Raw genomic sequence first — 25,600 nt, 5'->3', positions numbered from 1 at the left:
ACCAGTAGAGCCAGGTAGCCACCATCACACATGCTTGAAAATTTAGGACAACTTTGACAGGAAGAGATGAGGGAAGAGCATTCAGGCCCAGTGAACGGCATAAAGCAAAGGTTTGGAGGCAAGATTTATCAGCTGCATTCAACAAAGTGAATATTTACAACGTGAAAGACCTGTGGAGCCTTGTGGTTCAGGTGTTGGGGCTTCTGACAATGGTGGGCCACTGAGGAAGACTAAGCGGGAATGACCTGGCCAGATTATCTCTGGCAGCTGAGTGAAGGGTGGATTGGAAAAAATGAAGCTAACAATAGCCAATATATATTGAGGGCTAGGCCCAAGCCTGGGTGCTTTGTATGTGTTAACTTAGACTGCTCACAATCAATTCTGAGGATTATACCCATTTTTCAGAAAATGCAGGCCCAGAGAGGTTAACTTGCACTGCCAACATTGCACAGCTATTAAGTGGCAGTGTCAGGATGCAAATCTAGGCAGTCTGGCTCCAGAGTCCACGTACTAGCATAGTAGTGGCAGAGGGGTGTTGAGGAGTGTAACTGTAGGAATTCGAGTGAGAGGTGAAGGAACTGGAGAGAAGTAGATGAAGTTGAGATTTTTAAGAGGTGAAATCTCCACGACTGGTGACTGATTGGATGGAGCTGGAAACAGGGAGGAGTAGAGACTGAATCCCTTGTTTGTGCCCTGAATGCTGGGGTAAATAAGATTCTTCCAAGAATCCTCCCTAGGACCCTCGAAGCAGGACGACTGTTGCTCCCCTGTATGCCCAGTTCATCTCATTCTAGGGACAGGTGTTTGTTCCCTGTGTCTCTCTCATTTTAGAATCCCAGAGTTCAGCCCAGGTCCCGGCCCCCAGCAAGTGCTCCACAGAACCCAGTTGAATTCCAGCCCTTCCAGGCCCCTCAGGGTTAGATGAACTCCTCAGCCCAGAGAGGGAGAGGGCAGACTAGCGCCACGTGTATCCAAATTGGCGCTTGGAACAGTAAGCTGTAAACCCTGCAGTAAACTCTCCAGCGATCTCAGTTCCTGAATTTCCTCCATTAAGGAAACAAAGACCTCCGCTGGGTCTGGGGTAGGACTGGGGGTGATGTTATATGCAGGGCAGCCAGGCCAGAGGGCCTCCCCAAGGCAGCTGAGGGCAAGATGGCTCCAGGCCTCAGCCTTCTCTCACTGATGAGGGCTAAAAGGACAACCTAATGGTCCTAGTGGCCTCTGGGGGTCAGGGAAGGTGGGGTAGAGGGCAAGGCCACCTCCCCAACACCTCCCCTCCTACCGTAGAGTCGGGGGCCCTTGTCCCAGCCTCTCTCTGTTCTTCAGGGCTGGCTACGACTTTTGGCCAAAGCTTCCCCTCTCAAGGCCTGGGTCTCCTTCCTTATCAAAGGAAAAACCCTTTCCAGCTGCAACACATACTAAGTGCTGACTCTAGATGCCGGGTGGGGGTCAGGCTGCAGCGGGTTAGGAGACAGGAGGGCCCTGGGACCACATCACGGCCCCCTCAGCCACCACCACACGCACATGCTGGCCCACAACCAGAGAACAGAAAAGGAGAAAGAGTTTATTGAAAACTATATACAGTTGGTCCAACCCCTACTCCAGGCTGCAATCTGGGCAGGTCCCTCCCACACCTCAGGCAGGATCTCAGGCCCTGATGGTAGAGGCCGGGGCTGTGGTCAGGGCCCAGACCCCCTTGGGAAGCTTGACTGCAAGACCCCACAAGGACCTTCCTCTGTGAATTTACAACTCTAAATGGCCTGTCAGTGGTGGGCAGGGGACAGGGAATGGGTCCCTGCCCCGACCTAGTCAAAGCCTGGATAGGGGAACACTATTCTGAAACTTGGGCCCAAGAGGCCCAGCTCGGCTGTCCGCAAGTCCTGGCTACTCCTCCCACGGGAAGTCTTCCTGGCTATGGAGGCAAACAGCCCCCACCACCCCACCCCACGTGCCAGGCCCCATGGGCTGCACAGACTTGGACGGGGGACATCAGGCACCCGCCCTCCCAACACTGACTAAGGGTTCAGGGCTTCTGGAGCACTGCCCAGGCAGAAAACCTGGGGCTGGCAGGTGAGTGCTGGGGTGGTCACGGCTGCGGGCCCAGGACCCTCCTGGGGCAGGGGCTGGTTTGGGGGTCAGGGCGTCCCGCTGTAGGAATAGTCTGCTTTGTTGTGCATCACCAGCCGGTCATCCACGAAGTAGAAGCTGTCAGACTGTGTTTCATATGGGTGACGAATCATCTCGTTGACTGCAAGAGAGACCCAGCCAGTTGGGGCAAAGGTCAGAAGCCTGAGCCAGGCCACTGCAGGGGCTTCAGGACTAGGGGACGCGGACAAGCTGAACAAAGAGTTCCCCCAGCCTCTTTGAGCCTCAGTTTCCCTACAGATGACACACGAATGGTGGCCGGACACAAGAGACCCAGGGAGGGGAGAAAGGGGCTCAGACCCACACTCCCCACAACTTGGTCTCTCTGAGTCCCCCTGCATCCCTCCCACAGGGCCCTGCCCACGCACTCAGCTCCTCAGAGAGAGGGGGGAAATCATAGATGTGCTCGCAGGTGTTCTTGCTGCTGGGGATGCAGAAGCCAAAGTGGAAGTCAAAGCTTTTGAGCAGCTGGTTGCGGAAGTAGTGCCTCTCAATCATGCGGAAGTTGTTGACAGGCTTGTCTCCCACCGTGAACTCCACGCTGAGTGAGAGAAGGGGGCGGGGCTGAGCTGGGACTCAAGAAGGGCTCCCTACCACCCTCACCCGCATCTCAGCCCCCCCCCAGCCCTCACCCCGGCCCAGTGACTCACGTGGCTCCCACCTGCCTCAGGCGGAGGAAGGCAGGCGTGAACTGGTAGCGGACAAAGCGCCCAGCATTGGGGTCCAGGTCCCGTGGGTTGATGGGCAACCGCTCTGTAATGCACCCCAGCTGGGGCTCAGTGGGTTTCAGGCTGGGGCCCATGCCCACCCGGGCTTTCACCCCAGGGCCCTCATCTGTCTGAATTTTTCAAAACTCCTCAGGAGATCCTGATGTATATTGAGGGTTCAGACCACTGGCTGAATGCTTCCAATTGCTTCCAACTGGTCAGCGGGTCACCAATTTCAACTGAGATTCCCTGAGCCACAAGAGACAAAAAGACCTGGGGCCTCTGGGACTGCAGTTCCCAAGGGGGCCTGCAGGGGGCAGGCTGGCAGGGACTGAAGAGGCAGGATTGTCTTCCCAAGATGTCTAACCCCAGGAGCACAGGGAAGGAAAGGAAGAGGCCCAGCCCCAGGCAGAGGCCCCCCTGCCTGGTGTCTCCTGAGAAGGCCTGGGTGCAAATCCCAGCTCTGCTCTGACTCCTCTGTAGCCTGAGGAGTCCCTGGGCAGCCCATTTCACAGCCCTCGCCCACCTCCCTCTGTCGATGGCCCACCCAACCCACTCACCTGAGGCTGGGGGCTTCTTGATTTCAAAGAGAACAGTGCCTGAATCCATGTCCCGAATCTTGAACCTGACGAAGTCAATCTTGTAGATATTCTCCTCAGGGGAGCACAGATAGTCTAGGGGAGATTGGCGGCTGAGCAAGGAAGGGGCCTGCCCAGAAGCCCCTGCTGCCAACTCGGCTTTAGTGGAACCCTGAACTAGCTACCACCTTCCCTGCTCCTAAGGTCACTGCCTTGCAGAAAGAGAGAAGTGAGCCCCCACCCTGGGGGAGCCCCATAGTGTGCGGGAGACATAGCTCTGCCATTGGGATCTAATGGGAGACAAATCGTTCCATCCTGGTAGCCTCTGGGGTCAGGGAGGGGCAGGGTGGAGGACAAGGTCAGCTTGCCAACACTTTGCCGCCCACCCAGGGGTTGAGGGCCCTTATTCCAGCCTCTGCTTTGCCAGGACTGGCTCGGTGACGTTTAACCAAATGAGTCTCTAATCTGATGGGGAGCCCTTCCCCGCCACCCTGAGAGGGAAGATAGAGCCCTGCTTTTAGGAACCTCACTCTAACAGGGGTGACACAGCTCTACCTCGGGAGAGGATGCCCCCGCCCCCACCCCATAGCCACCCCTGGCACACATCTAGGTGTGTCAAACAAGGACTTTCTCTGACCTGGGTAGTGCTGGGGCAAGCGAACAACCCTTTCCCTATCCCTCCTCACCCCCACCCCGGCCCCTCCTCTCCCCATAAGAGGCTTACACCAACCCAGCTCCCTTAAGCAGCTTAGCCAAAGCTCTGCTGACCCAAGCCCAGAGCCTGGAATATTGGGGGGAAGGGAGCCACCTTTGCTCCCATCCCTGTTGATCTTCAAGCAGGAGGAGGCCTTAGCAAACAGAGGGAACCCCCTCAAAGGTCATCCATCCAGCCTTGATGCTGAGCCACCCCCAGAGAGAAGAGTACAGGCAAGGCCAGTAAGAGGGTGTGGCAGGTGCATCGGGGGTGTGCACGGGGTAAGGGAAGTCCTCCAGCCCAGAAGAGGAACCAGGAATAGTGGTGGGCCCTGCTTGAGGAAGCTTAGAAATAGCAGGGCCTGATCCAACCCTCACCGCTCGTGCAGCAGCAACTGCAAGCACTCAAGGAGGCCCTGGCAGCAAATAGGAAGGAACAGAGAAGTGCAGTGGGGGCTCTGGTGCTATCAGCCTGCATAGCATCACATCCTCCACGTAGAGGCCCGGAAATCACCCTCCAGGTCCCTAGACCACCTCTTATTCCTCTGGGGCAGGAAGAGGAAGTGAATGTAAAGTCATTCTCTCTCCCTCAAGCCTGGGGCAGCCCCCTCCAGGAAGCCCTCCTGGTAGCCACCTGGCACCTTGTGGTCCAGCAGGGACTACATAGGGCTTGTGGAGGGGCCTGAGCCCTGGCCTGCCCATCACAGCCCATGGTGGTGAGAGGAGAGGAGGAGGAATGGAAGTAGGCAACTCCTACCTCACGCTGTACACACCTTATTTTCACAGAAAGTAAGCACTAATCCAAAGATGTAGAAGGAGGGTGCGGGGCATAAGGAGAGGATGTGGCAGAACTGGGAACAGCATCCTAGTTGCCCAACTCCCAGCTCCACATAAAGTCCTCCTTCTTCCCCCATTCTCTAACTTCTGGAGCCTCTCCTCTCATTTGAGAACAACTTGCAGTATGACCTCAGTCTATTCTGCCGCAAACTCAACCTATCAACTCCTCTGTCCCTAGAGGAAGTGAGGAACAGGAGAGGCCCATGGCTCAGGACACCACCTCCACTCCCTCCCTCTGCTAGAGAAGGATGAGGCCTGGGACCGAGGGTCAGGCCAGATAAGGGGCAGACTGGCCGAGGGCTCAGAACACAACTGCTCTCTTCCCCTCAGCCACAAATAGCTTCCTAAGCTGGATTCAGGGCTGAGTAATCCAGGAACAAAAAACCTCAGACCTGTGCGATTAAGGTCAGAAGAGACCAGGCAGGGGTGTCAGTGAGGAGAGTCCTGGAGGCCTGTTCTCAACTTTTACAAAAGAAAGGGCTCCTGTGAAGACTCTTCCTCTGCTCATCTACAGCAGATGCCGCATCTCTAAGGGCTATAAATTTCCTCCAAATTCAGAGACACACAGTCGTACATGGGTTGGAAGCCCCCATAGTTGCAAAATAACTTCTAAAGTTACCTAGGACCTGGACAAGTTAGACACCCTATAAGTAAGTTCTGCCCCAGAGCTAACTTGAATCCTAAATGCTGCTGTTGCCAATTACAGCCCAATTGGCACCAACATCAGACTGGCCCGGGCCCCCTCCCTCTACCAGTGCCTGCTTGGGTAAGGCAGCTCAGCGCTCTGGGGGCCTAGCCAAGAATGGTTGCTGCCTGGCTCAGAGAGACGGGAGATGCTGGTCCCCCGAGGACCCAGACGCACAGGCCTAGACCTGCCACCATGGTCTCCTCCACAGCTCTGTTTGGAAGCCCTGGGCTCTGCTGCTCCTGCAGCTCCAGAGCTCAGCTCCACCCCAGCATCTGCCCCCTACCCCCACAGGGGAGCCCCAAGAGTTGCTCTCTCAGAGGGAGCTGCGGCAGGGTTACTAATCAATGAGGCCAAGGCAGTAGGCCACTCCAAACGCCTTCTGTTCTTTGAGGCTCAGCCACTGCCTCTGCCATGAGACTTTCCAGTCCTTGTTCCCTGCCTATGGTGACCCCCTCCCCTGCCCTGAATGCCCAGTTGTCTGCCTCTAGGCAGCAGCCATGAGCAGTCCTGTGGGGCCCTCAGTACTATTGATAAAAGAGCCCTATTTACAGGGCATGCACAGCATGCCAGGCATGGTGCAAAATCAGAGGATTTATTTTCACAATAGCTCTGCAAGGTAGGTATCATTATCCCTGTTTTACAGATGAATATGCTCAGAGAGGTGAAGTTATTAGCCCAAGGTCACACAGTCAATAACATGGCAAAGTTGGAACTTCAACTTAGGCAGTCCAGCTCAGAAACTCAACCACAGTGGAGACCTGGCCTCCCAAAACAGGACAGGCCCTAGTCCAGGCTAAGGGTGGGCATTAACCCACTCCCTTGAGAGCGCCCAGAGCCAACCCACTGAAGCTTCCTCCTCAGGTCCTTTCCTGGGGAGGGGGATGGCCCCAGACTTCCTGGGGTGTCCAGGGTGAAGGCATTAGTGGTCGGGGAGAACTGAGGGTTTTGATACCACCCTAGTAACTCAGCCTCCACCTAGCCTCCAGGGTGGAGGAGACTGAGGGTAGACTGCACTCAGCCCCCTTCCTCATTATTGCAGAGAAAATCTTCAAAGGGCTCTGAAGGCTCTGTGGGGAAGGGGGTCACAGTTGCAGGTGTTGCTCCACTTCCACCTGGGAAAGGGGGATGGACTCCTCAAAAAGGAAGGAGTGGGGTGGAAATAAATCTCTAAAGGGACAAGAGGGACGCAGAGAGAGATCAAGGGAAGGGGGAACATGAGATCTCAGGCCTGGAGTCAGACGTGGAGGGGGACTCTGGTGGGGGAGGGGAGGCGGGGGGAGGGCGGGAAAGGGGGCGGGGGCCCGGGCTCCGCGCGCCTCGAGGGCCCCCTCTCGTGCTCTCCCGCTCCCGCCCGCGGGTGGCGCTCCCTCGCGGGTGCTCACCGCCCGTGATCCGCTGCAGCCCCAGCACGTCCTCCGGCCCGATCTGCTGCTTCCTCTGCAGCGGCCCCGGCCTGGGCCCCGGGCCTGCCTCCGGCTCCGACTCGGACCCGGATTCGGATTCCGCCTGCAGCTCCGTCTTGGTCTCCACGCTCCGGCCCGAGGCCCCTGGAGCGGGCTCCACCCCCGTCCCGGCCCCGCCGCCGCCGCCCTTCTTCACCTTCATGGCCTCCCGGGGCCGCAGCCAGCTTGCTGCCGCGGCGGCTGCCTGCGCCAGCTGGAGCCGAGGGAAGGGGGAGCGTCCGCAGCCCCGCCCCCGGCCGGGCAGGGGCCCCAGGTGCCGCCCCGCCCCCAGGGTGGGCCCGGTACTGGCCCCGCCCACCTCCCGCCCACCTGGGCTACTCACCCGGGGCAGGGAGGCGGCCCGCCCTGGGCTTCTTTCATTTTTTCGATAGGGATTTTAAGGGGTTTTGGTTACCTTTTCCTTCTTACTCGCTGTACTCTAGCCACTCCGCCCCTCCCTCTGCCCGCAAGCAAGTTCCCACCTCAGGGTCTTTGCCTGGGATGCTCTTCCCCCAGATGGCCTCCTCTTGTCCTTCTGGTCTCAGCTCAAATGTCATCTGCTCAGAGACCCTCTCAAACACCCCCAGGCACTATCTGATCAGCCTGTTTTTTCTTTCTAATGCATTATCTGAAATTAGTTTCATTTGCTCACTGCCTCCGCCTCCTAAAAGACCAGTTCAGTGAAAGTGGAGATCCTGTCTTTGTTCTCTATAATACCCAGCACCTAGCACAGTGCCCCGTGCAGCCTGTGCTCAATACCGTTGACCCTTGAACAACATGGGTTTGAAGTGCGTGGGTCCACCTATCTGTGGATTTTTTTCAGTAGAAAATACTACAGTACTACACGATGGGTTGGCTGAATCTCTGGATATGGAACTGCAGATCAACAGAGCCAAATATAAATTATACTCTGATTTTTGAATGCACAGAGGGTGGGCACCCCACCCCCGACATTGTTCAAGGGTCAACTGTATGTTCTTTTTTTGAATTTATGAATCAGTTAGTATCTGAGGGCTTACACTGGTACAAGCTATTCTCTCCCAGACCCCCTGCTAGACAACCCAGGACATATCGAAGGACAATAGCCTACAATGTCCAGCCACCACAGGGCCCTCCAGGACATCGAGGCAAGAAGGGCACACGGCCAGGTGGAAGCAAAATGGACCAGTGAGCCCAGGAGGACAGACACCAGGAAACCATTACTTACACACGAATGAAGAATGAAAGGTATGCTCATACTTCATATCATTCCAATTCACATTCAACCAATGTTTCTTGAGAGCCCAGAATATACCAGATACTATCACAGGCTCATCACATTTAATCCTCACAACCACCTTGTAGGGGAGGTATCATTAGTACTATTTTAACAAATGAAAAACTGAGGCTCAGAGAGGATAAAGTGGCTTGTTCAAAGCTCCCCAGATGATAAGTACAGAAGCAAGGGTTTGAATTCAGGCATGTTTAATCCCAAGTCCGGAACTTTCCCCGCTCACCACACTGCCTCTATGAAAGGGTGAAGGGAACCTCTGCCACACCCAGCATCAGGCTGCACACAACAGGTACAGCCAGCCAGGAGGGAGGGGAGTCAAGGAGAAGGTCCCAGAGGTGACAGGTGCTTGGCCCCTTCTATGAGAGCAGTGCTAGGGCCCTCCCTGAGGGGTTAGAGAGAAGCGTGGAGAGAAGGGCCCTAGAATCCAACCCAGGGCTTTCCCCTAATGCTCCCTCTCAGTGCAAGAGGACTGTGAGGAACAGGGCAGAAGCACAAGCTGCCCCTGCTCCAGAGGGAGACAGAAAAGGGCCTTCAAGTTCAGGCCGGGTAAGGAGGCCCAGATGATGTGTCTTTTGAGGATAGGGGGGTGGGGGGTGGGGGGATGAAGAGTGGGAGGGACCTGAGTCAGAAGAACGGGAAGGAGTGTTATACTTTGACTGCTGGAGTAGCAACAGAGCAGGCTGGAGACAAGTCATTTGTGGCAGGCCCCATTATGTGCCTCTCAATCTAACACCTCCCCTCCTGGCTGGAAAGGAAGGCTTCCTACTGATGCTGTCCTGCTCAGTCTATCTTCTCAGGCTTTTTCCAGGACTTGCGAGTCTCCAGGAAGATCTTGAACAGGGACAAGAGGATGGGCACAGCCATAGGCAGGAAGAGTGGGATGTAGATGGCAAACTTCTGGTCATCAGGGAAATAGAGGAGGTGGAGGAGCGAGGGATCAAAAAAGGCACGCTCTGAGGATGTCACAGCTTCCTGGCTGGCAACGAAGGCAGAAGCCAGGTGCCCAGAGGCCAACTCCTCCGCTGCCTTCTGGACTGCAGCTACAGCCCTGTACACCTAGGAAAGGGGCAGGGAGTTACCAAAACGTCCTAGGCATCGGTTGGTGGGGAGGGTGGGAGAGGGCCTCACTGTGTCTTCCGTCTACCAGGCAGGTTGCCTGGAGTTCGCCCAGGATATGTGGAGGCCGGTAGAAAAGGGCTAGGGGGTATCTTCTTAGTGCCTGCTTAACACCTCACACCCGCACTTAGACTCCTTACTAGGGAGCTGGCACTGACCTCTAGAGGAAGCCTGGGCACTCAAGGATGGCATGCCCACACATCCTCTGGACCTCAAATGGCTCTCTGGTTTCACCACACCCTGGGCCCTGCTGGCCACTCCAGTCCTAGGCCACAGAATCTACCCCCGGCTGCTTACCTCAGATGCCACATCGTCCTTGATGACAATGTTGCTGATCTTGCCCAGAAGCTGGGCCAGGGAAGTGAGAGTGGTGGTAGCTGTGGCCAGGTTCTCCACTGACCGAGCCCAGAGCAGCCGGTCCAGCTCCCAGCTCATTATCCCTTCACTCTTAGGCCCTGAAAACAGGCATTTTGGAGGCAACTGGGGCTGAGCAATCCCGAAGAGTAGCCTGTAGGAACAGCAAAGAAGGTCAGAGGGGCAGAAGGTGGGAGAAGATGGTTAGGATTCCTAGAATAACTATTAGGATTTTCGATCTCACCCAGAACCACAGGGGTTGTAGGAAGTGCCTTAGCGTCTTAGGGGGTGAGCAGCAACACTAAGTAACACAGAGCCCCAAGCCCCACTTTAACTAGTGGTTTTTCACTTTTACCTGTTTCTATATTGTTTCTATATTATAAGATCTTGTGTGAAAAAAGGTTCCATGGCTAAAATATTTCTAATTAACACCAACTAGTTTAATCCCCTCACCCTGTCTACCCTCTCTTTGGACAAATGGGGCCCCTGAGCCTTAGTTAAGGGATGATCCAGGACCACCTCTGACAAGGCATGCGTGCTGTGCCTCTCTATCCCTGCACCATGGCAGACATTGCTAATCAATCAGAATCCTCTTTCCTGATGAGCCCAGACACAGCCTTAGAATACTCAACACAGGGCATCAGGAAGCCACTATCAATAGATCCGTTCGCACAAGAATTAACAGCTATTTTCTTAAGCATCCCTAATCACAGCCTATGGACCTGACATTCATGAGCCTATTTTTCCTAAAACGCTTTTTGTCAACAACTAGTCTTTCTTAAGAGAAGGATGAAGTGATCCTTGGAAACCTTTCTTGGTTTCCTTGGGGCTCCAGGCACAGCCAAGGTGTCCCTGCCAAGTGAGGGTTTACTGCACTCAGCCCAGGAGACTGTGGTCAGTCTCAGTGGCCTCGCCCCCAAGTGGATCCCCCAGGACCTCACCGCAACTGAGCCAGGAACACCTCCATCACCCGCACCATGTCCACCTTGACTCTCACCGGCAGCTCCGAGCCATTGTAGGCTTTGGGGTCCACATTGTATACCTGCAGGGGGAAATAAGGGTGCCTCAACATCACGCCAGGACCATGCACAGCTCTGCCCTAGACACTCTGGAGGCCATGAGAGGAAAGGAAGACATACTCTGTGCTCTTTAAAAATTACAAACCTAATATTTTTGGAATACCTGCTATTAGGAGCTTTATATAAATTATCTCCTCTACTCCCTCAAAAATCTTGTTAAAGAAATATTTTTAATTCCATTTTAAAGTTCCTACCCATGAGAAACTCCAATCTAACAGGGGAGACAACATTCCCAACCTTGTTAAGACTCCCACAAACAGGGCCAAGATCTAAGTTATACACAGAATAGTCCTAAGTCAGCGCAAACTGCAAGTGCAAAAGGGTCCTACTATAAACACTGATGGAAAAAAGAAGCAGTGGGGCTGGTGGGGGGCGGTGGGGGGCACGAGCTCACAGCACCTCACCACCACCCCCCAACCCAGGCTGGGCCACAGAGGACACCAGAGGAACAACAGAAGAACAGTCTCAACGAACACCCCTGACGTTTGGGCTCTGGGGTCTCCGTGGTGTGACCATACCATAATGCCACCCCAGCGGGGGCTGTGGAAGGCGTTGGTGGCCACTGGAGCGCCATCCTTGTCCTGAATGTACAGGGGGGAGTGGGCAAGCTCAGGAACATAGAGTAGAAAGTTGAGCACCGGGTAAAGGGAGGCAGCGCTGGATCCTGTGGCACAAAGAGAAGGGGAGTCAGCACACCAAACACGCTGGGTCTAGATCTTAGGTCTAGGTCAGCCTCTAACTTGCTGGTCACTCACTCTGGGCCTCATTTTCCCCAACTGATAATCACTAGGATATCCTCCAGGCCTGGGTTTCTGTGCTAAACAACCTCAGCATTCTCCCGAGATGTGCCACATACATGAAGTGCAGTCCTCAGCCTCAAACTGCCCCCAAATCGCCTCTCCTCCAACAGCCTCCCACCTTTTTCGGCAGTGCCATAAAGCAGTCCCTTGGACCTTGTAGGAAAGAAGGGAGGGAAGCAGGGAAGCAGGGAGGGAGGAGGAATTCGCCAAGGCCTCATGTGCTGCCCCACCCATACCCCTTGGTCCACACTGGCCTAACCCTGGTGCCTAAAATTCCACAACTAGTGATATACTCCCTTTGGTTTGCCTCTATTACAGTTCTACTGTACTGTACTACCTACTCTTCTGAGGTACCAGCGCCAAAGTGAAAAACTGGAACCCCAGCTTCAAGGTTCCTCAGCCTCAATCAGCAGAACTGTCAATTCAAATTCTGCCTTCCTGTACTTCTGCTGCTGTCTTTCCTACACGTGTGGCCATATTTTTCCTGGATGGCTTGCAGGGAGGGAGACGCAGCCTAACCATTTGTTTATAAAAAGTGTTGGGAATGTTTAATCAATGCTTTTGGATGTGACAGTGTGGAGATGGAGATGTCAACAGACTATCGTGGAAAAGGAACCTAAATGCCCAGCACCTCCTCAACGCCCTTGGACCAACCCAACCTGGGAGCCATCGCTATATATAACCCGCCTCCCACCCCAGGCTGAGCCTTCAGGGTCCTTCCCCGGCCTGGCAGAAAGACCCTCATGGTCAGGAACTCACCCAGCCGGGACTCCACTGGGTTGATGACATGGGGGAGGCTGTGTGCGGCCAGATAATAGCTGGAGGAAGCTGGGTCAAAGCGGGGGTTTACCCCCAACACTGCGTAGTAAAGGATCTGTAGAGCAAAGAGGGAGCACGCTATTTGTCTACTGAGCTATATTCCAATTTGTCCCCCCAAAAGATTTGAGGTGCCTTAAAAAGATAACCATTAGGCAGGGCAAAATGTAAGAGACAAAAATCAAGGCCGAGAGAAAGCAGGAGTAGGGAAAAAAATAACAAAGCCAAGGGTAAAGTTAACACACTAAATCCAGGTTTTGAACACCACGTTATTTTACCAGGCTTTCTCACAGCCTAAACAAAGAATAGCGTAATTCAGTGTCCACAAGATCAAATCAAATCAGTTATTCAGAAGTAATTTCTCCCACTACCAAGACCTGATAAAAATTTCTCCCACCTTTTCCCTAAAAGGACACTGTGTAATTCAGAAGACTACATTCATCACATCTTTGTTGTTACTACATTAACATATCTCAGGAAGTTTTTTTGTTTGTTTTTTAATAAATTTTTAGGATGGCACAACTGGTGAATACAGTTCCAGAGGGAGCCATAAGGAAGTTACTTTTTTAACAAGCATTGACAAAACTCCCCAAGCTGGACACCAAGGAGGAAAAGTAGACCCCAGAACCATATACATACACAGGAATTTCCTGGCAAATCAGCAAGCTCAAAGAGCTGGAAGAACAGACTACACTTGTAAATGCCAAATATGGAGGGACTTGGGAAAGGATGGTGCAGCGGGGAAAAGGGCTCCTCAACTTGCTCCCAGTCTCACCTGAGAGTCCACAGAGAAGTTGCCCACAGCTCTGAGGGCATTCAGGAAGGGCTGCACGTAGCGCCGGACAGCCCCCTCGATGTCCCAGTGGACGTCATGGGACTTGGGGTCAGGGTTGAGTAAACTGAAGGTGATTTCATAGCCTATAAAAACAGGAGTCAGGGAAGCCAGAGGCATCTGTGGATCAAAGGCAGCCTGTACCCCTGGCTGAGTTGAACTTGGTTCTCCTCTGAAATGGGGCTGGTTGCCATCATGGACGCAAAGGGAGGATAAAACTGGGATGAGGAACACCGAGTGCTTTAAGAAAAAGATGAAACCACAGAAGAAAGGAGTGAAGCGTTTGCATGCAGATTCCCCTCCTGCCCCACCGTCTCCACATAATTCATTTCCCTCTCCCTTCCCGTGGCACAGCCCGGTCACCCTACCCAAGCTGGACTTGAGAGGCCGCCTCTTATCAGAGCTCCACTTGTCCTCTGGGAGGTGGTCAGCCAAGGCTGCAGCAAGCACGTCCTCAGTCAAAGACATGGCCTGGGCTACTTGGATTACACGGTGGCCAATGATGTTAAAGGCCTCCCGGTGCATTATCCCCCGCACAACTGCCATCCTCTTGGGCCCAATGTAGCTCATCATGTCCTATGAGGGGCAAGCAAGGGACAGAATGCCCACGGCTCAGGGAAAAAAGCAGAAGAGCACTCTGGCTCCTGTCTTTGAGAATCTGGCCTTTTGCCACCGACCAACAGGACTGCACCTCTCTCTAGACTCATTGGGAACTATTATGTCAACATTTCTGAGCTATGGGTATATATGAGTGTTTTCATTCATTTCAGTTCCCTTCTCCTTCCCAGATGACATAGGTGCAGGCAACAGCTATATCTTCATGGGCTGGAAACTAAGAGACGGCATGCTGAGCAAGAATAAACAAACAACTGGAAAGTTTGATATAAGTAAATGGCAAATGGCAAAGAGGCAAGTACAAGAATTTTCACATCAGCATTATTTGTAATAGGATAAAACTGGAGACAATCCAAATGCCTGTCAGCAACAGAATGGATAAATTGTGATATGTTTATACAATGAAACATTAGACAGAATTTTAAATGAATGTATTAGATTCAACTAGACATATTTTCATAGATGATTCAAACATAAAGGTCAAGCAAAATGAAAACTAGAGAAGAACATGCGCTTCATTACGGCATTTATATAAAGTTCAAAAATATATAAAATTAAACATATTGTTTATAGAGATATATGTGATAAAACTTGAAAGAAAAATATGAAAATGATACATACAAACTATAGTCACCTTTGGCTGCAAGGGAGTGGGATATAATCATGTAGATGCACAGGGCTGTATTATAGTTTGCAAGCTAGGGGTGGGTACATGGATGTTTATTAAAATTTTCCTTCATCTTTTTGTAATAATTAATATTTCATTATAAATTAAAAAATAAAATGGTAGCTGGTACAGCTCCCACCAAACCTTTTGCTCAGAAACTGAAAAGGTCAATGTATTGCTCATATTATCATCACAGCCCATTCAAACCAGCTTCTTTAACCCTATTGATTTTTTTTCCACTTTAAATTGGAACTTTAGGACTTCCCTGATAGTGCAGTGGTTAAGAATCCGCCTGCCAATGCAGGGGACATGGGTTCGAGCCCGGGTCCGGGAAGATCCCGCATGCCACAGAGCAACTAAGCCTGTGTGCCACAACTACTGAGCCTGCACTCTAGAGTCCGTGCTCCGCAACAAGAGAAGCCACTGCAATGAGAAGCCCACGCACCTCAACGAAGAGCAGCCCCCGCTCACTGCAACTAGAGAAAGCCCACGTGCAGCAAAGAAGACCCAATGCGGCCCAAATAAATAAATAAATAAATTTATTTTTTTAAAAAAGGGAACTTTAACCACATACAAGCCTTGGATTTAGAAAGACCCAGAGTCAATGAAAACAATCCCTATTTGCATTCTTTTTAAAAAATACTTGAGGAGAGTTTTCTGTAGCAAACGGAAGGAATGGGCAGCAATACTGCAAGAAGGAGACTTAGGAGAGGACAAGCTGAAGGGAGAAGGCATGTCCGCAGCCTCTCTGCTCACCCTACCTGAGGGAGAAGTGAGGAGTGTTCAGAGATCACGTACACCGTCAGGGAGCCCTCTGCTTGCTCCGATGGCTCAGCAAACATGGTTTCTGCCTCTGGGGACAAGAACAGGTGGTGTACCAGGAGCGCAAACACCATTCCCTCTCCCTCTGGCTCCCACACGGTGCCTAACCCATCACTCCACCTCCCGCTCACACCCAGCTGACACTGTGGCCAGGTCTGGCCCTGGGTGGCCCAGGCTGAGACACAAGGTATCTCATTCCCAGCTTTCCCAGAGAGATTTTGGAGTTAAGACAAGTTATGGAGGGAGTCCCCTGGTGGCCTAGTGGTTAGGATTCCGGGCTTTCACTGCCGTGGCCCAGGTTCAGTCCCTGGTCAGGGAACTGAGATCCTTGCAGGACACACAGCACAGGCCCAAAAAAAAAAAAAAAAAAGGACAAGATATGGAAACTACACACTTAGAGATCAGAAGGAAAAAGAGGGCTTCCTGTTAAAATGATCACCCCTCCTAGTACCTTGTATACTGCCCAATGACAGGGCTTCCTCCTCATGATCCAAAGCCCTCCGATAGGCCTTCTGGAAACGGCATTTGATTTTCAATTTGTCTTAGAGAGAGAAAGAAGCATGATGAGAAGAGCAAATGTCAGACTCTGCCCACCCTTCCAGCCCTAATGCTGTCCAGTGTCCGAGGAGAGCAAGATGATTGTTTGCAGAGAAATACCAAGAAGCAACAGCCAATTCTAATGATTTCTGCATGGATGATATAAATACATGACACTCCACCTCTTCCACCTGCCCAGCTCTTGCCTCTCGCTGTGCACCTTCAACCTGAAGTACCCTCCCCACAGGGAAATCTATTACAATATTCATTACATTAGTAGGTAAAAGGAGGAAAACCATATGATCGTTTCAATAGATGTCTCAAAATAAACTCAGTGAACATTCTTGATAAAAATAAGATGCACACTTAATGACAAAACACTATAGTTCCATTAAAATTAGCACGAAAACAAGGATGCCTGCTATCTCCCCTATTATTCAGCACTGTTCTTCCTGAAGTTCCTGACCAATGCAATAAGTGAAAAAAGAGAAACATGAATATTTGAAAGAAAGAGACAAAATGGCCACTTTTTGAAGTAGTATAATTATTTTCAAAGGGAATCAAAGAGAACCAACTAAAAAACTATTATAAGAAAATGCAAGAATGGGTAGCTTTCTAATAAATACCAGCAATATCTAATTAAAAAAGCAATATTTTTAAAAATCCCAATTGCAGTAACAATAAAGAATATAAAAATATCCAGGAATACATGTACAAAACTGTAAGAAAAAAAAAAACCAAGACTTTACTCAATGACATAAAAGAAGATCTGAATAAAATGGAAACACATACAAGGCTCCTAGATGGAAAAACTAAATATTCTCAGAATATCAATTCTCTCCAAGTTAATCTAAACATGTAAGGCAATCCCAAAGGGATTTTTTTCGCCACCTGGAACTTGACAAGCTGAACCTAAAATTTATTGGGAAAGTTCTTCTTTACAGAATTCCAGAAGAATGCAGAAGAAATGGCAGAATTTAAAAATTGCCATTTTGCAACCTAATGAAATGGATTCCAGTATCAACAGATGCTAAAATCATCAGGTGAAAGGTTGACCGAGAACTAAAATACAGAAGTCAAGCTGACAATATCTGAACTAAATAATCATCTTTGCATCACCCAAAGTGAAACAACCAGGCCACTACATGATATAACACGATAGGAAGTACAACACACCAACTGTGAAGTATTCTTGCCTAAAAAACCGAACATGGGTAGTGTATATATGTCCATGCCACTCTGTCACTTCACCCCAGCTTACCCTTCCCCCTCCCCATGTCCTCAAGTCCATTCTCTACGTCGGCGTCTTTATTCCTGTCCTGCCCCTAGGTTCTTCAGAACCACTTTTTTTTTTTTTAGATTCCATATATATGTGCTGGTATCCAGTAGTTGTTTTTCTCCTTCTGACTTACGTCACTCTGTATGACAGACTCTAGGTCCATCCACCTCACTACAAATAACTCAATTTCGCTTCTTTTTATGGCTGAGTAATATTCCATTGTATATATGTGCCTATATACAGTACCAAACGTAAAATAGATAGCTAGTGGGAAGCAGCTGCATAGCACAGGGAGATCAGTTCAGTGCTTTCTGACCACCTAGAGGGGTGAGATAGGGAGGGTGGGAGGGAGATGCAAGAGGGAGGGGATATGGGGATATATGTATACATATAGCTGATTCACTTTGTTATACAGCAGAAACTAACACAACATTGTAAAGCAATTATACTCCAATAAAGATGTTAAAAAAAAAAAAAAACTGAACCTGGGGACTTCCCTGGCAGTCCAGTGGTTGGGACTCTGTGCTTCCACTGCAGGGGGCACGGGTTCAATCCCTGGTCGGGGAACTAAGATCCTGCATGCCACAAAGTGCGGCCAAAAAATAAATTTAGGACTTCCCTGGTGGCGCAGTGCTTAAGAATCCGCCTGCCAATGCAGGGGACACGGGTTCGAGCCCTGGTCCGGGAGGATCCCACATGCTGCAGAGCAACTAAGCCCGTGCGCCACAACCACTGAACCTGCACTCTAGAGCCCTCGAGCCACAACTACTGAGCCAACGCACTGCAACTACTGAGCCCGCGTGCTGCAGCTACTGAAGCCTGTGTACCTAGAACCCACGCTCCGCAAAAAGAGAAGGCACTGCAATGAGAAGCCCTTGCACCACAACAAAGAGTAGCCCCCGCTCTCTGCAACTAGAGAAAGACCACGAGCAGCAATGATGACCCAACTCAGCCAAATTATAAATTAAATAAATAAATAAATTTTAAAAAATTAAAAAACTGATTTTAAGTAAACCTCTAGATCTAACTACCAGTTTATAAGAAATATGGATACTAGAGAAATAAATTAAATGAAACCAAGAGGAAGAAATCTGCCAAATCCAGAATGTGAGATGTTCTATCAAACAAATGACCTGGTTTCTCCAACAAATCAATGAAAACAAGTATATTGGGATGGGGTAGGGAGAGCTGGTATATAATAAAAGAGACAAGAGACTTAAAATGGGGATCATAATGTTAGGATTAAATGAGGCAACACGTGTAAAGTGTTTCACCGAGTTTCTGGCATATAATGAACAACTAATATTAGCTATCATTATTACTAACTAGTGTTATCCTTCCCTCTCCTCCTTATTTAACTTGAATTCCTACATATCCTTTAAAAATCTGGCTTAAAAATTACAGCTCTCAAAACCTTCTCTACCTTTCTTTCCTCCAGACAGTTATAGTCTCTTTCTTAAGTACAATCTCTGTTTCTTATATACTTATATACTTCTGAGATTTCTTTGTCTCTCTCCCCTACCTATGAATTTCTTGAAACCAATATCAATTTCTTATTCATCCCCAAATTCCTGATACCTACGTGCCTAACACTCCGTAAAGTATTTAATGTTAAACTGAATAAGGTCTGTATGTAAGTCCAAATTGATTCCAAACCCTGTGTTCATTCCACTACATCCCACATCCTCCCCTAACCCGTAATGAGCATCACCTACTTCTGATCAGGTAGCACAACTGTTTTATGAATAAAACTGCCCCTTTAATGGTGAATACTGAATTTAAAGCTGCTTTTTTTCTTAGCAAACACACTGTTCATTCAAAGTGGCCTTTTAATAAGTTTGTAATCACCTTTACGGGATACCCATGCTCCGCCTATCCAACCTATCTGCGGACTGAACTCAGACCAGAAAGGCAGCCCTGATCAGGAACTCACACTTCAGAGGGATCTCTCTCTCATGCACAACGGTGAAGGGCAGCTTTTCCTGGTCGTCCAATGGCACTGATTCCTGGGTAAACACGACAGTGACCGGCACCATGAGCCGGAGCTGCGGGAAGAAGCATCAGGGCCATCAGTGAGTCTCCATCTTGCCGGTGGGCTGTCCCGTGGTCCTCCACCACCGAGGTCTTACCTGCAGGGAATTCAGCCCACTGATCTGGGAGTAAGGCAATGGGGCCCGGTAGGTCTCCGTGGTCTTCCACCAGAGCGGCAGCCCCAGCACGATGACCACCGCGGCAAAGAAGAGAGCGGCGCGCTTGCCTCGAACCACCTCTGGGGACACGGGGGGATCCACTGAGGCGCCGCCAGAGGTGGGCTCGGGTGCCGGCCCCACCCCCGACGCGGAGGAGCCCCGGCAAGCTGTACTCAGAACCTCTCAGCCCGCACTCGAAGCGATTCCCCGGCGAGGGGCCCGGACCCTAGTCTGAAGGGATGCTGTCTGAGACGAACCCCGAACCCCCATCCGCGGGACCTCTGGCACAACACAGTCCCCACCCCCGCATTCCTCCCTCGCAATCCGCGAGCCGCAGCCCCCTCCCGAAAGCCGCCGCACCTAGGTCTGTAGCTGCGGCCCCCGGGGCCGCCATACTCGCTTCCAACCACTCTTGCTGCCGAAGGGAGGAGCTGCGTAGGCCTCCCCCAATCGGAAACCCGCAAGGAGTGGGCGCGCCCACGGCAGCGATCGCGACCAATCACGAGCGGCACTCCAGACGCAAACCGACGAAGGGTGGGCGGGGTGCGCAGAGAGCTTCTCCCAGAGATTGAAAGGACGCTGCCCCGGCGATTGAGGAGCTGTGCGGGTTTCGGTTTTGCTGGAAGACACCCTGCGCTTCCTTGTGGAACCCACTCCTAGCCCAGGGAATAAGAGCGCAAACTCTGCAGTTGTTAAATACTAGCCGGGAGACCACGGGAAGCTGTAAGTCTCAGTGTTCTCATCTGAAAAATGGAGATTCTTGACTAAAATGAGGTCATTCATGGAAAGAGCACACGGAAAGTCGCTTATCACGATCATTGTTTATCATCCCTATTATAGAGCTCCTCTTTCGGAGGAGCAAGCTAATAGTACGTTTTTAGGATATTTAGCTCATTTAATATTTTTAAAATTCATTTGAATTCATTTGCAACTTGTTAAAGTCTGAATACCTCACTTAAAATTCTTGAAAATTCATGAGCACAGAGTTCTGGATGATCCTGATCACTTGGGTTCAAATCCCAGCTTCACCACTTTACCTGAGTGAGCTTGAGAAGTTAATTAACCTCTCTGTGCTTGTTTCCTCATATTAAAATAGGGATAGCAGGGAATTCCCTGGCGGTCCAATGGTTAGGACTCTGCAGGCAGCGTGGGTTCGATTCGGGGAACTAAGATCCCGCATGCCCCGTGACGTGGCCAAGAAAGATAAAATTGTTTTAATAAATAAATGAAATAGGGATAGCAATAGTATCTACTTTATGTACAATTGTTGTAGTAAATGAGTTAACAACTGTAAAGTGACTAGAATAGGGCCTGGCAGGAGACTGCTATGTAAGTTTGAGCTATTTTTATTAATACAAGATCAGGCCACAATCGGCCTACACTCCCATATTGCAATAATTAGCTGGGCGGAGCATTGGTTGTGCACTTCACACAGAGCATGGCCTCCCCAGTTCACACAGAACACAGCAGGTTCTCTCATCTTTTCATCTGCTCAGATAGACCCAGGTGCTCCACCTACAGCCCCACGTCCAAGCTAAGTGGTCAAAGTTCATTATGAGACTTCACCAGGTCTGCTCTTGCCCAGACCCTTAAATTGGCTCCCTCTGTGCCCCTATCTATCCCAACTGGGCGTGAGCAACAGCTCTCGGCAACCTGCTAGATAACCTGCTGTGTCGGGCATCGCTGAGCCCTGGGGATTTTCCCTGTTGGGCAACCCAGGTGCTCCTTCTGCAGTGGCTCCCCCTGGTGAAATGTGTCAAGCCTCATTAGGGCTTAACACAGCCGAGAGGTGAGAGACTCCTCCCATCGCCTCTTATCCCAGTTTGGGGCCATGTGCAAAAGCTGCGTTCAGAAGTAGCTTGAGTCCTGCCTCACTCCATCCTTCTGCACCTGCTGCCAAGTGCCTCTGAAGTGGCAGTTCCCGAAAGACTCACAGCCCTCCATACTGCCACGCTCCAGCCTCGGACATCAACAGCAAGAGCCTGAGCTGAGAATGGTGACTGGGTGTGCCCCTGCCCCCCCAAACTTAAAGCCCAGTAAAACTCAAAACCCACCCTCTCCACCTCCACAGTCGGAGAGGGCTCAGAGACAGTAGTCAGCAGAGATCAGAAACTGGGAGGTGGGAATTGGATGTGTAAAGAAGACAGACAAAGTAGCATGCTTTGCTACCATTTATTTGCTATGTGGTATGTACCCAAAGCATGAGTCAGCTCTGGTGCCCTACCCTCTGATCCCAGGAGAGAGGGTGGGCAAGGAGAGCCCAAGGAGAAGCAACCCCATCATGGGGAAATTGTGGGGGCTGGCAGAGGCACGGGGGAGACCCAGGCATCCTGCTCTGACTTCTAGCAAGTTCTCCTGCCCTCAGTCATGAGGGGCTCCCTATCCTCCCATCCAATGGTCCCAGGTGCAACAATCGGAGAGGGGAGGGGAGGAGAAAAAAGGAAGATGACTCAGTGCTGGGTGGAGGCATCTCCACTCTTCATGGCTACTTGGCCCTGGCCGTAACTACAGGCAAAATTGGGTGCAGGTGGCCGGGCCGAGGGCTGTGGTATGGAGTGGGTACTCAGTAGGCGTGGTTGGCAACGTAGAGGGATTGTGCTGCCGCACCACCATCTTCTCCGCTGCCTTCATACTTGCCCTGGGCCGCAAGGCCATTCACCTGCAAAAGGAAGGGGGTAAGTAGGCTGACCCAGTCCACAGGTGCTGAACCCTCCCAGACTACAGCCTTTGGGTGCTGACCCTGCCTGGCTACACACCACCTCCCCACCCACCACCTCTAGCTCCCAACCTCGGCCCGCTTGATGAACTCCTCAGTGGCGGCTCCAGCATTATCCCGTTGCCCTCGCCAGGTGTTGAGTGCAGAGGCCTGCAGGGCACGCCCATAGGAGAAGGTGAGGGCCCAGGGCCGGGGAAGGGGGCATTGGTTGATAGCATTGAGGTTGAGAGATGCCTCCTCTTCACTCTGACCCCCAGACAGAAAGGTCACTCCTAGGATGGAGAAGAGAAGACAAACTGATTGATCACTCCTTATTTTTCCAGGGTAAGGAACCCCTGGAGGCCACAAGAACGGGGGAAGAACGTGAGAATGGGTCTTAGGGAAAGGAACAGGTTTGGAAGCGGGGTGGTACCTGGGACAGCTGGGGGCACAGTGCGACGCAGGGCAGTGATAGTTGCCATGGCGATCTCCTCTGGGCTATACTTAATGGGACAGGCATGGCCAGGGGTCACCATGTTGGGCTTGAGCAGGGTCCCCTCCAGGTACACGTGATGGTCACTCAGGGCCTTGTACACCGCAGCCAGGACCTGGGGATCAGAGGAGGTTTACTAAGGTTCTGGGCCCCTGCCACTCACTACATTATGTTCCCTGTCTAGGGCTGGGTGGGCATGACTGAGGGTGGGTATAGGTCAGACTCACAGGTACATTCTGGGATCAAGTGAAAGAGTGCTTGAGGAAGGTGCCTGCATCTGAGCCAGGGACTGTGGGGAACAGGCTCCCTGTCAGGCTTTCTCTGTGGTATATGTCTGTGCCCAGGTGTGGACTCACCTTCTCTGTAACATACTGGCAACGTTTGAGGTCATGGTCTCCATCAGGCAGGATCTCAGGTTCCACAATAGGCACAATCCCATTCTGCAGGTAAGAGCAGAGTATCTTGGGATGGGCAGTAGGTAAGATGGAAGAAAGCCATGTAACCCTCTCACCCCCAGGCACAGAGCACCCATCTGACCCCCGTCACACACACAGGCACACCTGCTGGCAGATGCTGGCATAGCGGGCCAGCACGTTGGCATTCTCCAGAATGGCAAGTGCTGAGGGCGTGCGTTCACTGATTTTCAGCACGCAGCGCCACTTGGCGAAGTCAGCGCCATCCTTCTTGTACTGGGCACAGCGTTCCGAGAGACCATCCAGCCCTGCAGGCATAGTGCCAGCCTCATTACTCTGCTCCTCTTTGCCAGCAGCAACCACCCAACAACCCTGTGGTCCTGAAGCCCACCCCTTCTGTACCTTGAGTGGTGGTTTCTCCATCAGTCCCGGCTAGAGGCACTACACCCTTGTCAACCTGAAGGGGAAACACAGGCACAGAACTGAACCCAGGCAGGATTCCGCTTGCCACCCCTCACACCCACACACCTATTTCCACGCTCAGCCCCCATCCAGGGCCAGTGGCTGCACCTTGATGCCCACGACAATGCCCTTATCCTGGATGGTACGGACGAAGAGGACACCATTATCATCTTTCTGGTAGAGTGTCTCATGGAAGAATATGACACCTCCGATGCACTTCTTCACACGGTCATCGGCACTGAACAGGACCTGACGGTACAACCGGCGGTTCTCCTCTGTGTTCTCCACCCCAATTTGGCTCAGCCGCTTGGCCATGCTGCCTGGGGGCAAACGAAGTAGGGTGGGAAGGTCATCCCCAGGGCTCCCTGGATACTTCTTCCCCACCTGACCACAGGCCCCCACCTACCTACAGACTCATCTGCGGCCAGAATGCCTTTGCCTGGGGCCACAATCCGGAGGGCAATGTCGGACAACTCCTTTTTCTGCTCAGCAGAAAGGGCTGGGTACGAGTGGGGCATGGTGACAGTTCTGTGGAATGGAGACAAGGTATAAAAGCTGGACCCCACCCACTACCTCCTCTGCTTCCTCTCCTGTCCGTATGGAGAGGAATGGCCTTTTCCTTCCACCCCAACAAGGAGGGCCTGGGAACAGGGCAGCAGCAGTCCTTGGCATGGGTCCTGGGCATTAAAATGGCACCAATCCCTCTGACAGCCAGCAGGCTCAGGGCCCCAATTCCCACATCTCCTTTTGTCCCTGTTGGGCACCCTTCCCAGCCCCAGGGTGGGGGTGGGGAGGTGAGCAGCCCCAAAGCTGCAGGTCTTCTTATGAAACTACTGCCCAAATAAAGATGCCAACCCTTTTTTCACTGAATTTGGCCCCTTCTTCAGGTGGGCGTAAGCACTGGCCTTTCCACCTTCCCTCTTCTCATCCTCAGCAGGGCCCTGAGGGAAAATGCACTTACTTCAGAGGCTTCAGAATGAGGCAAAATTACCCATCACCCCTCTTCCCTCAGCTTCTGGAGGAAAAGAGTGGGGGTAGGGAGGAGGAGTGGCACAAAACACGGCCACAGGCTTCCATAACCTCTCCTCCATTCCCTGAACCTAACTGCCTAGGCAGTCAGGAGAATGGGAGCAGAGGATCAGGGTTGAAAGGAATGAGGAGAGAGCCTGAGAGGAGAGAGAGGGAGACATGCAGTAGCAGCAGGGAGGAGACTTGTGGGGAGATGATGGTGAGACAGGTTAACTAGTCAGGTGGAAGGACCTAGACCAGGGGGACCATGAAGGGAGGAGAACTGGAGAGGGAACTCAGCCTAGGAGAGGCAGCAGGCTGAGATTAAAATGGTCTGGGTGAGAGAGGCTAACCCCAAGGAAAAATCCAGTAGGCAGAGGATTTAGGATTGGAAAAGCTGCATAAGAGCTTAAGAGGAAGGAGTGGTGTGGGAGAAGCTGAGCAGTGGTGGGGGGTTTCCAGTGGACAGAAAGGAGAGAGAATGTAAGGAGAGAGCTGAGAAGGCACATCCAGGGGCCCCCAGGAGCAGGGTAAGGAAGGCAGAAAGAAGAGTCAGGGAGAGGAAGCGGAGATGCTGAGCAACTCCCGCTTCGTCCCGGGCCTCACCTGTGCGCGGCGAGTTAGCTGCGGCAGCCACAGGAGCAGCTCGGGTTCAGGTCCGCAGCAGCTGTGGCTCCAAGCCCGGCTCCTGTAAATGAGGCTGTGGCGACTGCAGAGCTACGTGACTCCCCCGGAGGGCGGGGCCAGCACCTCCCCGCCCTGACCACGCCCTCTCCCAGGACTGGAGTCAGCGGCGAGGCCACGCCCACAGAGGCGGGGCGACGAGGTGGAGTGACTACTCTGCTGGGATCTCCGAGGTGGTTGCGCACTGTCCCCCTCCCACCTCGCGGGCCAGCCACCAAGGCCCCATGGGCAGGAAATGGCCTCGCCTCATTTCTGCCACAATTGCCTTTACCATGTGCAGAGCACTGTGATGGCTGTTGGGGACGAAGCCTGGTCTGGTGAAGGAGGGTCACCTAAACAATCACAACGGTTGGGTTAGATGGGACACAGGCACCAA

General features: G+C 51.9%; 3 protein-coding genes across 4 annotated transcripts; all 3 read right to left on the bottom strand.

Moving 5' to 3' along the window:
* Nucleotides 1-1,543: 1,543 nt before the first annotated feature.
* Nucleotides 1,544-8,336, bottom strand: UNC119 (unc-119 lipid binding chaperone). The gene is made up of 5 exons (XM_067717072.1): nt 7,031-8,336; nt 3,413-3,526; nt 2,796-2,898; nt 2,514-2,686; nt 1,544-2,248 (listed from the first exon to the last, which is right to left on the bottom strand). Exons 1-5 carry the CDS (start codon nt 7,251-7,253, stop codon nt 2,136-2,138), a joined length of 726 nt encoding a protein of 241 aa, XP_067573173.1. The 5' UTR covers nt 7,254-8,336; the 3' UTR covers nt 1,544-2,135.
* Nucleotides 8,337-8,537: 201 nt separating this feature from the next.
* Nucleotides 8,538-19,918, bottom strand: PIGS (phosphatidylinositol glycan anchor biosynthesis class S). Its single transcript, XM_067717071.1, has 12 exons — nt 19,830-19,918; nt 19,410-19,549; nt 19,214-19,325; nt 15,916-16,005; nt 15,404-15,495; nt 13,729-13,936; nt 13,304-13,446; nt 12,472-12,586; nt 11,431-11,576; nt 10,775-10,875; nt 9,777-9,987; nt 8,538-9,419 (listed from the first exon to the last, which is right to left on the bottom strand). The coding sequence occupies exons 1-12, from the start codon at nt 19,861-19,863 to the stop codon at nt 9,144-9,146; spliced, it is 1,668 nt and encodes a 555-aa protein (XP_067573172.1). The 5' UTR covers nt 19,864-19,918; the 3' UTR covers nt 8,538-9,143.
* Nucleotides 19,919-21,627: 1,709 nt separating this feature from the next.
* ALDOC (aldolase, fructose-bisphosphate C) lies at nt 21,628-25,304 on the bottom strand. 2 transcript variants are annotated; one of them, XM_067717369.1, is made up of 10 exons: nt 25,147-25,293; nt 24,388-24,473; nt 23,939-24,060; nt 23,641-23,852; nt 23,473-23,527; nt 23,218-23,378; nt 23,014-23,097; nt 22,598-22,772; nt 22,258-22,457; nt 21,628-22,128 (listed from the first exon to the last, which is right to left on the bottom strand). In XM_067717369.1, exons 3-10 carry the CDS (start codon nt 24,048-24,050, stop codon nt 22,033-22,035), a joined length of 1,095 nt encoding a protein of 364 aa, XP_067573470.1. In that variant the 5' UTR covers nt 24,051-24,060; nt 24,388-24,473; nt 25,147-25,293; the 3' UTR covers nt 21,628-22,032. The 2 variants fall into 2 exon arrangements, with proteins under 2 accessions (XP_067573470.1, XP_067573469.1); XM_067717368.1 differs by lacking the exon at nt 24,388-24,473 and having other exon boundaries at nt 25,147-25,304.
* Between the last annotated feature and the right edge of the window lie 296 nt (nt 25,305-25,600).

Source organism: Pseudorca crassidens, chromosome 19, assembly GCF_039906515.1.
Source record: "Pseudorca crassidens isolate mPseCra1 chromosome 19, mPseCra1.hap1, whole genome shotgun sequence".
In the NCBI taxonomy this organism is placed as follows: domain Eukaryota; kingdom Metazoa; phylum Chordata; class Mammalia; order Artiodactyla; family Delphinidae; genus Pseudorca; species Pseudorca crassidens.
The sequence above is the reverse complement of the archived record's forward strand: the minus strand, read 5'-3'. Positions and strand labels throughout refer to the sequence as shown.

Bases quoted from the DNA above. Each gene is read 5' to 3' on its own strand.
- ALDOC (XM_067717368.1), bottom strand. From the start codon at position 24,050: ATGCCCCACTCGTACCCAGCCCTTTCTGCTGAGCAGAAAAAGGAGTTG. The intron at 23,098-23,217 runs GTGTGCCTGTGT...TCTTACCTGCAG, and splicing joins ATGCCAGCATCTGCCAGCAG to AATGGGATTGTGCCTATTGT. The intron at 22,129-22,257 runs GTTGGGAGCTAG...TTCCTTTTGCAG, and splicing joins AGTTCATCAAGCGGGCCGAG to GTGAATGGCCTTGCGGCCCA.
- UNC119 (XM_067717072.1), bottom strand. From the start codon at position 7,253: ATGAAGGTGAAGAAGGGCGGCGGCGGCGGGGCCGGGACGGGGGTGGAG. The intron at 3,527-7,030 runs GTGAGCACCCGC...AATCTCCCCTAG, and splicing joins GCTGCAGCGGATCACGGGCG to ACTATCTGTGCTCCCCTGAG. The intron at 2,249-2,513 runs GTGCGTGGGCAG...TCTCTCTTGCAG, and splicing joins CCCTCTCTCTGAGGAGCTGA to TCAACGAGATGATTCGTCAC.
- PIGS (XM_067717071.1), bottom strand. From the start codon at position 19,863: ATGGCGGCCCCGGGGGCCGCAGCTACAGACCTAG. The intron at 15,496-15,915 runs GTACTAGGAGGG...TCTTGTCCCCAG, and splicing joins GTCATTGGGCAGTATACAAG to AGGCAGAAACCATGTTTGCT. The intron at 11,577-12,471 runs GTGAGTTCCTGA...TTTGTGCCACAG, and splicing joins CCCAGTGGAGTCCCGGCTGG to GATCCAGCGCTGCCTCCCTT.